Source organism: Oncorhynchus kisutch, linkage group LG15 (assembly GCF_002021735.2).
Source record: "Oncorhynchus kisutch isolate 150728-3 linkage group LG15, Okis_V2, whole genome shotgun sequence".
Taxonomy (NCBI): Eukaryota; Metazoa; Chordata; class Actinopteri; order Salmoniformes; family Salmonidae; genus Oncorhynchus; species Oncorhynchus kisutch.
This window is the reverse complement of record NC_034188.2, coordinates 29280028-29291890: the sequence shown is the minus strand read 5'-3', so window position 1 is coordinate 29291890 and position 11863 is coordinate 29280028. Positions and strand designations below refer to the sequence as shown.

Sequence of the window (11863 nt, the reverse complement as noted above, 5' to 3'; positions counted from 1 at the left end):
GTGTGTTGCCACAGAAGAAGCCATGTGCACCTGTACTGGAGCACAGTCTGTCGCTGGCTGAACCATCCCCACACAGGGAGGAGGGAGAGAACACTAGCAGGGTGAAGACCAGCACCACTGATAACAAGCAGAGTGCTCACAACAAACCAGGTATTTCTGTCTCTTCTGATAGATTAGAACTTCACGTACTACATCAGCCAAAGATCTAATCACAAATCCTTTATTATGATTCCTCTACCCACGTTGTTTTACAGTAGGTTTTGAAGTAGGTTTCACAGGTAATGGGAGCAGTCCTCTCCCCAGTCCCCAGTGCTCTGAGACCCCAGTCTCCTTCAGCAGCCCCGGAAGACCCAATAAGGAGCCAGCATGCTCAGAGAGCTCCACCCCCAGGCTGAGGAGGGGCCGACGGAGGGGTGATGAGGCTTGGCTGGACGACTGGGGCTTTGCTCCTCCACCTCCCCCAAATCTCCCCCACTCCCCTACAGCCCCTCCTCTCCAGCCTGCCCGCCGGCCCAGGGGCAGACCGCGCACCAACCCCCTGCCTGAGAAGGCAGCCCAGGGCAAGGCCAGACCCGCCCCCAGCACTGAGGGAGACACCCTCAAACACAAGAAACGGTCCCGCTGCCGGAACAGGAAATACCAGAATGGGGAGTACATCACGGGGAAGGACAGGGATGGAGACGGAGAGGGGGAGGAGAGATCTGTCACCACCAGGCAGGGCACTCAATCTGAATCAGGTACTGTTCACCTGGAAATGGAACAAATAGAAGCAGCTGCAGGTTTGTCTGGATGTGGTTAATATCACAGTGGGCCTTACACAAGGCAAAGTTGGTACGAGTTGAATGACTGAATAGAACTGTATACAGTGTAACTGGTTTCATATGCAGTAGCTTCCCACTATTTGCAGCTTATTATGTTAAAACATCCATATATCCTTAAAGTGCTGTTAACCCACCGTTTATTTAGCATGGCACACTTCAGGAGAGATGGAAGGCATGTTTAATGTGATGGGGCTTTGGTTCTGGTCTCATTGTTTTCTTGTCTTGTAGCTTCATATTAGTCTGTCGGTACACAACATGTTTAAATAACATTCAATACACTGCTTAGAACCATTGAGTAAATATTTGCTGTGTTTCTGTAGATTTGACGGCTGCCATGTACCCACGCCTCAGTGCCACTCTGACCTGCCGTGGCACCAGCCCAGAGCCTGATCCCAGGAGGCCCTCGTTCACCCGCTCAGGGTCGGTGCGGCGCCCGGAGAGAGAGGCCTCCCCAGAGCCCAGCGACAAACCCTCTGGGAAGAGGAAGTTCAAGAGCAAGCACTTGAGTGACACAGATGAGCCCAAGAAGGTAGGAAGTTCAGCGGCATCCATCGCAGAGGCCATAGGTCTGGACTTTGTGTTTCCTGCCAAACAGATCCTTGTTGTGAGATTTAGTGTGCTGTGATGAGCCTAAAGGCTTAGCTCATGGTTCCCCCTTGTGGCGCAAATCACTACTACAACATATAACATTTTTTTTGTGCTCTGGCAGCTGATTTCCTCCAGCGCAGAGTGTTAGGCCATTTGTCCTTGCTGTGACTCTCCGTCACACATTACTTTCTCATTACCCTGCAACATTTTTATTTTTTTAAGCAGCTCAAGACCAAACGTTGCAGCTTGGGAAAGCGCCCTGCCTCTGTGGCAACGGATGACGACAGCCCCGACGCTAAGAAACCAGCAGGCCTCCAGGCTACCCCTAAGTGCTCGTCCTCCCCTCCAGCCAGTAAGAAGGGGACCTCAGGGAGGGGAGGGGTACCAGAGTCTCCCCCTAGCAGACCTGTTCCTCCAGAGGTTCGCCGGCTCATTGTCAACAAGAACGCCGGGGAGACTCTGCTACAAAGAGCTGCCCGATTGGGCTACCTGGTACTGCTCTACTGCTCCACCCAATCACCTGCCTGCATTCATGCTCAGCGCTTTTCGCCCTACCATTACTCCGGTGTGGTGGGCCCCATACCCCATACCAGACCCTAACCCAATGATGTTTCAGTTTATCACACATTACATTTACATTTAAATAATTTAGCAGGCACTCTTATCTAGAGCGACTTACAGTTAGTTAGTGTACTCATCTTAAGATAGCTAGTTATACTACATATCACGGTCATCATAGTAAAGACATTTTCAATTAAATAATCAGCAAAATCAGTATGTTGTACACTACATGGCCAAAAGATTGTGGACACCCCATCAAATTAGTAGATTTGTCTATTTCAGCCACACGGCTGGAGTGGTGTAAAGCTCGCCAACAGTGGAAACGCGTTCTCTGTAGTGATAAATCACGCTTCACCATCTGGCAGTCCGACGGACGAATCTGGGTTTGGCAGATGCCAGTATAACGCTACCTGCCCGAATGCATAGTGCCAACTGTAAGTTTGGTGGAGGAACAATGGTATGGGGCGGTTTTTCATGGTTTGGGCTAGGCCCTTTATTTACAGTATAGGGAAATATTAACACTACAGCATACAATGACATTCTAGATGATTCTGTGCTTCCAACATTGTGGCAACAATTTTGGGATGGCCTTTTCCTGTTTCAGCATGACAGTGCTCCCGTGCACAAAGCGAGGTCCATACAGAAATCGTTTGTCAAGATTGGTGTGGAAGAACTTGACTGGTCTGCACAGAGCCCTGACCTCAACCCCATCGAACACCTTTGGGATGAATTGTAACGCCGACTGCAAGCCAGGCATAATCGCCCAACATCAGTGCCCGACCTCATTAATGCTCTGTGGCTGAATGGAAGCAAGTCCCCTCAGCAATGTTCCAACATCTAGTGGAAAGCCTTCCCAGAAGAGTGCAGGCTGTTAAAGCTGCAAAGTGGGGACCAATTCCATATTAACGCCCATGATTTTAGAATGAGATGTTCGACCAGCAGGTGTCCACATACCTTTGGCCATGTAGTGTACGTGAACATAAATAGACGTTATTTATTTTTGCCACAGCAAATAGAGTGTCTTATAAGTCCAAGTCTGCTGGGCATCCTGAAGATACAGGACAAAATAATAATAAAATCAGTCAGTGCTAGCAGGAAAAGACAAGTGTTATTTATATATAATATATATATATATATATATTGTATTATGTATTGTGATGTTAAACCCCTGCTGTCCCTCCTGCAGGACGTGGTGCTCTACTGTCTGGAAAAAGATGTGCGGGAGGTCAATCGGCGTGACAACGCAGGTTACACGGCTCTCCACGAGGCGTGCTCTCGAGGCTGGAGCCACATCGTCCAGGTGCTGCTGAAACACGGGGCCGACGTCAATTGCAGCGCCCAGGACGGAACACGGTGGGCGTCTAATGACTTCTGAACACTTAATAAGGGCTCGGACTTGGAGAGCATATTGTATGCCATACACTCCTGAGCTGAATGGTTATGCCTGCAATAAAAGGACTTTCATTCTGGACATTCACGCTTGGCTTATATGAGATCCGTTGTAATGCTGTTGATATGTATGTTGAACGAGAAAAGTAACACGTGTTATTGTATATTTTCAGGCCCATCCATGACGCAGTAGCCAGTGATAACCTACCTGAGCTGTGGATGCTGCTGAACCACGGGGCTGACCCCACACTGGCTACCTACTCCGGACAGACGGCGGTCAAACTGGCCCAGAGCCCCAGCATGAAGACCTTCCTCAAAGGTACTCTAACCTGTCATCATCACTTGTGACCCCTGTGACACACATCAGTCTGTCCTTTTCTGAACATCACAGAGGAGTGCTTGGTGGAGTTTTAATCTGACCCTGGATCTGCTTTGTTTCAGAATACTTCACAGACCTGGAGGGGAGAAGTGACCAAGACCCCAGTCTGCCATGGGACTTCTACAGCAGCTCTGTGTTTGGTAAAAAGTCTTAGTTTGATTGGTTTCTTTTCCTCACAATTGACCTCTGCATCCACTGCTATGTATCCACTCTTATCTGTGCTATGACTTGTATATGCTGTGATTAGAATGCGTAGTGTGAACAGGACAGTCCACTAGGGGGAGCCTTAAGCCCATGGTGAAACAAGAGGCTTATTGTCCTTAGAACAAAGGTGAATCAAGTTCTCCTGGCCGTCCTGAGCTCACGTCACTACATTTTCAGAGAATGGCCAGGAGGCATGCTGGGACTTCCTGCTCTCTCAGCGGGTGGAGGAGGAGGACGAGGGAAGGAAGGAGAGAGACTCTGATAGGGACTGTCTCATGTTTGAGTTCTCTTCCGAGCCCCTCTTACCCTGTTACCATGTCCAAGTGTCATTAACCCAGGGGTGAGTCAACACCAGAGCAGAAAATCACCTGTCAACACAATCATTCACACACACAGTCCCAGCTTTTCCACCCATAATCCAGTGCTTTTTGTTCCTTACTATTTTAAACCCCCGAAGCACCTTTTGAAATCCATCAAACCGCTCTTCAGCTATCAGCTTGTTGGAAAGGCTCAGCTAGTTCTAATACCAACCCTGTGTTTGTCCCTGACAGCTTTTGCAATTGGTTCCTGTTGACGGACATCCTGAAGCGGCTGAAGATGTCTTCCCGGATATTCCGGGCGCGGTACCCGCACCTGGAGGTGGTGAGCCTGGCGCGAACAGAGATGTGTAGGCAGGTGTCTGTCAGCCAGGTGAGCACAGCCTCTGCACAGCCTCAGGAAGAGGGAGAGGGGCCGGTGGAGCTGGTCCGCTGTGTCCCGGAGCTCCAGGGACTGCTGGGTTCCTCCATTCACATCCTACAGGAGGACGAGGGGGAGGAAGAAGGGGACAGGATGGATACAGCCACGCCCTGCAGTCGGTAGCCCCCCCTGCTCTCTCACAGCCCCTCACACATCCCAACTGTTCCCTTACACGTCCTCAGTCTCACCCTAACCTCCCGCAAGCAGCAGATTAAAATTAACAATGTTGGGAGGCTGCAGCCGTTGTAATGGTGGTTGTGGTATGGTAATACCAAACAATGTCTACGCCACAGGAGGCTGGTGGCACCTTAATTGGGGACTATGTGCTCGTGATAAAGGCTGGAGTGGAATTTGTGGAATGGTATCAAATGCATCAAACACATGGTTTCCATGTGTTTAATGCCATTCCATTTGCTCCGTTAGCGACCACTATTATGAGCCGTCCTCCCCTCAGCAGCCTCCACTGGTCTACACCACTGGGAAGAACACACCTCACTAATCACCTGGGACTTCCACATTGAGGAGAAATGGGGGTCAAGGCAGCACCACCTTGAGGATGGGTGTGGGTGCTCGGTGCTGGAGAGCAGATTTCAGGTTCCAATCTGTAGGTATTTTTCAGGAGCCAAGAAATATTCTGGAACTATCTTTTTTATGATTCTGTATGTATATGGTACTATATGTATATCTTGCCATCAGAGTGATCACATTTGGTATTAATGTATTCGTGTGGCAAGGGATGGATTATGTTTAGGATTTTATTTTTGTGGTTTTGTTCAGTTTGTTTGTTCCTGAAGGAAAGATAATATTTTGGGGTGGGAGATAATCCAAAGCTTTATCTCGGTGAACTCTTGCGTGCAGCTAAAAGGCTTACAGCCAGGCCAGCTAACAGTGGCAGGAAGGCCCCAGGGCCAGATGGTTCCTCTGTTAAAATGGGAGACCCAGAGACCCACCGAGAAGAGACCATGGACCCACACACACAGACACACAATCTGCCCAGCTAACAGAACCATAGAACCACAGTAATGCATTTCAACCACACAGCACTCTCAAGTTTGCTAAGTAGATGGCCATTCGATTTGTGTTACTTTTCTTTTGTCTTTCATTTTGCAATGCACATGATTTCACCAAGCATCTACCTGTAGGCTTCTTACCCTCAGATCATGGATTGATTTAGTTGAACTTGAGAATGAATACTTGTTTACAGATCTCAACAGATGGAAAGGTGTCCCTGTAGTTTTCTTCCCTCCTCCTGCTTACCAGATGATGGGAGTGGGAATAGAAGTGCCACATAGCGTCTGGGGAGACCAGCGTCCTCTGTTCTGACTGCCACCCTTCACTTTGCTGCATAAGAGTGACTCACAGGAGGGATAGGATAGGTATTGTTTTCCTGCGCCTCATGGGGCTATGGGCGGACTCCATCGTGCTATGTGGCGTGTGTTTTATTTACACTGTTGTTTGTGCTTAATTTAATAGTCATTAATATATTTGACCTCTTGTGTATCTGACAAACAATTTATGAAAAATTGCTTTGTATGGTTGGTGCTTCATTTGAAATGTACAATTCAGGATCCCTTTATCCTTCCTGAGATGTTTCTTTTTCTCCCCTTATTGCAAACAGTATTTTAACAAGCAAAAGTACAGTTTTATTGTACTGGTGCTAAGCTAGAATTTGTGTTGACAATCAATGAAGTTTTTGTTTGAAGTTAAAACCAATAAATTATATTTAATTACGATGAAGTGACAGAAATGTAAAGAAAAAGTATAGTTTCATTTCCTAAAATGAAGAAAGTGGAATACATCTAGTCTGGAGAAAGAGGACAATGTACTGCTTGTGTGAGTGCTGTTAAAACAGGTTAACCTTCTATTCAATTTTTATTTTATTTTTAAATCAACCAGAATAAAGCATGATTGTGAAGTATTGTTTGTGGGGTATTCATTTGACTCATCAGAAAGCATATTCTATTTACAGTCGGTTGCTCTGTGCTCTTTTTAAGAAAACGGTTACCACCTTTTACATTGTAAACCGTATTATGTAAGGCTGAAAGCAGACAGATGTTAGCTGATCTTAATACTCAAGACTGGTGATAAATTAACCTTTTGAAGAGATCATCAGTATCACGTATGTATGTAGTCTATCCAATCTTATCATTAGTCATATAATACCCAGGATGACCTATAACAGATAAAACCTTTACAACCTAAATAGAGATGACATCATCTGAAATGTCATGCAGAATTTGCACTTTCAAGGAAATATCCATCTTCATATGAGATTCAAAGGTACACAGCATGACTCAAACCCGAACATGGTGGTGTGATAAGGACGGGATGTCCACAAGAAGGAACCAGTGACCCAGTCTTGTGCCATAAAGTTGTAAAGCCGGAGGGGTGCAAAGTGTAGAAGCCTATGTGCGTCAATTCCCTGCCGTCTTGCTCGCGTGGTGTAGCCCCACTACTTTTATTTAACTGGGATTTGTTTTTCACAATTGAAAATACTTGTATTTTCTGCTGCTGATGATGATATTTGCTCAATACACATTTCCCCGCAAATTCTGCATAACATTGCTACCCGAGTGGTGCAGTGGTCTAAGGCATTGGATTGCAGTGGTCTAAGGCATTGGATTGCAGTGCTTGAGGTGTTACTGCAGACCCGGAGTCTCATAGGGCAGCGCACAATTGGCCCAGAATCTTCAGGGTTAGAGGAGGGTTTGGCCAGGGGGGCTTTACTTGGCTCATCGTGCTCTAGCACAGAAAAAACGTAATGACATAAGTATTTAGACCATTTCCTATGAGACTCGAAATTGAGCTTAGGTTCATCCTGTTTCCATTGATCATCCTTGAGATGTTTCTTTGTATTATCTTTCACCAGATCTAATGTGTATAGTGTCCTACATTAATTTCACATTTCCAAAAACTTGAAAGTGTTTCCTTTCAAATGGTGTCAAGAATATGCATATGCTTACTTCAGGTCTTGAGCTACAGGCAGTTAGATTTGGGTATGTGATCTTAGGCGAAAATTGAAAAAAGTGTCCGATCCTTACGAGGTTTGGTAGAGTGGCAAGACAGAAGCCACTCCTCAGTAAAAGGCACATGACAGCCCGCTTGGAGTTTGCCAAAAGGCACCTAATGGACTCTCAAGCAAGATTATTTTTCTGATGAAACCAAGATTGAACTCTGGCCTGAATGCCAAGCATCATGTCTAAAGGAAACCTGGCACTATTCCTATGATGAAGCATGGTGGTGGCAGCATCATGTGGTGGGGATGTTTTTCAGAGGCAGGGACTGGGATACGAGTCAGGATCGAGGGAAAGATGAACAGAGCAAAGTACAGAGAGATCCTTGATGAAAACCTGCTCCAGAGCTCTCAGGGCCTCAGACTGGGGTGAAGGTTCACCTTTCAACAGGACAACTCTAAACACACAGCCAAGACAACGCAGGAGTGGCTTTGGGACCAGTTGCTGAATGTCCTTGAGTGGCCCAGCCAGAGCCTGGACTTGAACCCAATCGAACATCTCTGGAGAGACCTGAAAATAGCTGTGCAGCGACGCTCCCCATCCAACCTGACAGAGCATGAGAGGATCTACAGAGAAGAATGGGAGAAACTCCCCAAATACAGGTGTGCCAAGCTTGCAGTGTCATACCCAAGACTTTATGCTGTAATTGCTCCAAAGGTGCTTCAACAAAGTACTGAGTAAAGGGTCTAAATACTTATGTAAATGTGATATTTCAGTTTTTTTTAATACATTTTATACATTTGCAAAAAAAATCTAAAAACCTGTTTTTCACTTTGTCATTATGGGGTATTGTGTGTAGATTGATGAGGGGCGGAAACAATTTAATACATTTTAGAATAAGGCTGTAATGTAACAAAATGTGGAAAGAGTCAAGGGGTCTAAATACTTTCCGAATGCACTGTACATCCCTGTTAGTAAGCATTTCTCCTTTGCCAAGATAATTCATCCACCTGACAGGTGTGGCATATCAAGAAGCTGATTAAACGGAATGATCCCTACACTGGTGCACCTTGTGCTGGGGACAATAAAATGCCACTCTAAAATGTGCAGTTTTGTCACCCAACACAATGCCACAGATGTCTCAAGTTTTGAGGGAGCGTGCAATTGGCATGCTGTCTGCAGAAATGTCCACCAGAGCTGTTGCCAGATAATTGAATGTTAATTTCTCTATCATAAACCGCCTCCAACAGTGTTTTAGAGAATTTGGCAGTACGTCCAACCAGCCTTACAACCTCAGACCACGTGTAACCACACCAGCCCAGGACCTCCACATCCGGCTTATTCACCTGCGCGATCATCTGAGGCCAGTCACCCGGACAGCTGATGAAACAGGAGTATTTCTGTCTCTAATAAAGCCCTTTTGTAGGGAAAGACTCATTTTGATTGGCTGGGCCTGACTCCCAAGTGGGTGGGCCTATGCCCTCCCAGCCCCAACCATGGCTGTGCACTTGCCCATTTAGGGCAATAGATTAAGGCCTAATGAATTTATTTCAATTGACTGATTTCCTTATATGAACTGTAACTCAGTAAAATTGTTTAAATTATTGCATGTTGCATTTATATTTTTGTTCAGTATAGAATGATCGGACTGGGGCTGTCCCATAGGCTGAATTTAACTGGCATTAGTGTATTTTTTAACAAGGTGGTGCTGCTGAATACACTGTGCAAAAAAATAGCCTTTTATTAATATAAATAAAGTGACGCAGTTGCGCAGCCAGTCCACAAGTTAGCGCAGCGCTCTTACATTATTTGGTTAGAACCCTGGTGGAGCAGAATGGGGGATCTCCGAAATATAAGTATAGGATAGCCAATTGAGACAGTGTTTCTATAAATTGAATGTGTGCCTTCACCTGATCTGTCTTACTTTTTTGCAGAAAGTAAATAGTTATATATATATATATATATATATATCATGTTTGCATCGTTTGCTTGGAAGCTTTCTAGTAGCAGGTTAAGGCTAAAGCTGCCCGTTAATAGCTTCATGTCATGTCACGTGTTCATCTGACAGTCTCCAAGCGTGCTTTTCCAGACGCCTGCCAGCCTCCTGGATGTCATCCCTTTTAGGTTTCCAAGTATGTAATACAGAAAATATTGACTTACAATTAAGCCACGATAGCATATTTCATGAAGACATAAAATAATCTTTACAAGATATAAAATAAATTACAAGACACACCAATCACAATAATATGGAACAGAATTGAAAGCCTAGGCCTACATATCATGCATGTACATGTTCAACACACAGATTTAGCAACCAGCATGGCTAAAACATGACACACGGACATACCAAAAGATCGAGCCCTTGTGGGCCCCATTGTACATTACCTACTCTTTGCAACCCCCAAGGTTACTACAGTTCAGCATTTTTAGGCACTCACAGTCTGGCAGAGCCAGAATCAGTCAATTCCTTCCAGAAAGTAAGTTCCTTCCAGATATTAAGAGTGAACCCTAGTCTAGGCTTCTTGGTGCACATGCAATGATGTGTGATATTTGTTTTAGCTGCTCAAAACCTCTTTGAGGGGGTTTTCTGTACAATCATACTGTAAATATTTACACAATCCATACTGTGGAAATTATTATTAAAAAGATGTCATTTGGATGTCAGAAAACACATCCATTTGAATGTTTTGACAAGGTTGGAAGGCTTGGCTGCTTATAGTCCTGTAAATTGAGCCTCATGACATACACATACATGAATTCAGATTTGAGAACCACCCATTCACCGAGCCCCTGGGATGCTGCTGCATTCATTGGCCAGCTGTTTTAAGGCTGTGGATTTTGATTGGTTTAAAAAAAGGTCAAGTCTCTCAAAGACCAACTGACTGAGTAACATGGTAAAGAGGAAGAGCTGAGAGTGGGCACAGTGTTTCTGCATTGTTCCTGTATGCGGACCTTGTTGACCCAAAAGGACATGCAGAATAAATAGCTTTTCTACAGAAGATGATGGGATACATTAGTCAAGCTTTAGGGGGAAGCAGACAACGGACTGTTACATCAGTGCAATGGTTTAATTTCTACTTTTATTCAAACTCAGAATTAAACTGAGATTCCAACTAAGAAAAAAGTTGACAATATCACAAATTCATCAAAATAACACCTTACATTACATTTGACAGTTTAGTCACTTAGCAGACATTCTCATCCAGAGCGACTTACAGTTGTAGCATTCATCTTAAAATAGCAAGGTGAGACAACCACACATCACAGTCATAGTAAGTATATTTTTCCTCAATAAAGAAGTTATCAGCAAAGTCATTGCTGGTAGGAAAGTTAGGGCTCTGGTCCCATGTTCTTTTTCCAATTGTTGTGGCGATCAACAAATTAGTTATGTATTAACTACATTTAAAACATACACAATCACTCTAGTTACCTCTGCGAACAATATTATAATGTTAGGAGTCTTTCTCTGCAACTGCACCCTGTTGTCCATTCCTTCAGAAACATTTGCATGGTTTTTCACACTAGAAGAAGATATTTTTTTCCCCCAAATGTCCCTCTACCCAAACCACCCCTCCCTTTCGCCTCCTTTCTCAAGGTTCAAGGAGGTTGTCTTTAGTTTTTTTCACCAAGCATTGGGTTATGCAACAGTCTTCTTTGAAAGCCACAAAGGGGAAGTCCCATTCACTTGGCTTGTCTCCAGAACTCAGCCTAGATACTCCCTTTTCACCCGTTTCCTATTCAAAACGACTTACCATATCACTCTGCTGAAAACCACTCCATGTTGCCCAGAATCTTAAATATGCCAGAGCAGACACTTTAATTAAGATACTGTACAGTTCTCTTTGGTTTTCAGACATTCATTTTACTCCACCAGTCTGCAATTGAGAACATGAATGTGAAAGTTAAAAACTAGCAAATGAGAACATGACTGAAAGTTCTATTTATCCTCAGAATGATTCCTTGACTCATGATTTCTAATGCAATTGCGTATTGCTGTCGTATTCTTATGTATTACATGATGAATTATTCCAATTAAAAATATACTTAAAGAGATTGAACAGGATCTTAAATGGGTAGTTCACCTAAATTGCAAAATTACACCTTGGCTGTCTTATTCTCATGTACAAATGTATTACATAACCATTTTGCAGGATGTAACATATCATATGAAATGGATGACGTTGTACACAACTGTAAACAATTTCAGGGACATGTTTTGGCTTGTG

The 11863-nt window shown here is 44.5% G+C and overlaps 1 protein-coding gene across 4 annotated transcripts in view; it reads left to right on the top strand.

Annotated features, from left to right (window-relative positions):
• The window catches only part of LOC109905118 (BCL-6 corepressor-like protein 1), a 29565-nt gene extending 22965 nt beyond the window's left edge, over nucleotides 1–6600 (top strand). For 3 of the 4 annotated variants that reach the window (XM_031790053.1, XM_020502304.2, XM_020502303.2), the window contains 9 exons: nucleotides 15–150; nucleotides 255–737; nucleotides 1142–1350; nucleotides 1632–1901; nucleotides 3157–3323; nucleotides 3533–3678; nucleotides 3801–3878; nucleotides 4120–4282; nucleotides 4494–6600. In XM_031790053.1, coding sequence (XP_031645913.1) covers nucleotides 15–150; nucleotides 255–737; nucleotides 1142–1350; nucleotides 1632–1901; nucleotides 3157–3323; nucleotides 3533–3678; nucleotides 3801–3878; nucleotides 4120–4282; nucleotides 4494–4803 — 1962 coding nt within the window. In that variant the 3' untranslated portion in view covers nucleotides 4804–6600. The remainder of the gene's footprint in view (nucleotides 1–14; nucleotides 151–254; nucleotides 738–1141; nucleotides 1351–1631; nucleotides 1902–3156; nucleotides 3324–3532; nucleotides 3679–3800; nucleotides 3879–4119; nucleotides 4283–4493) is intronic. The other variant, XM_031790054.1, reaches the window with a different exon arrangement.
• The last annotated feature ends 5263 nt before the right edge of the window (nucleotides 6601–11863 follow it).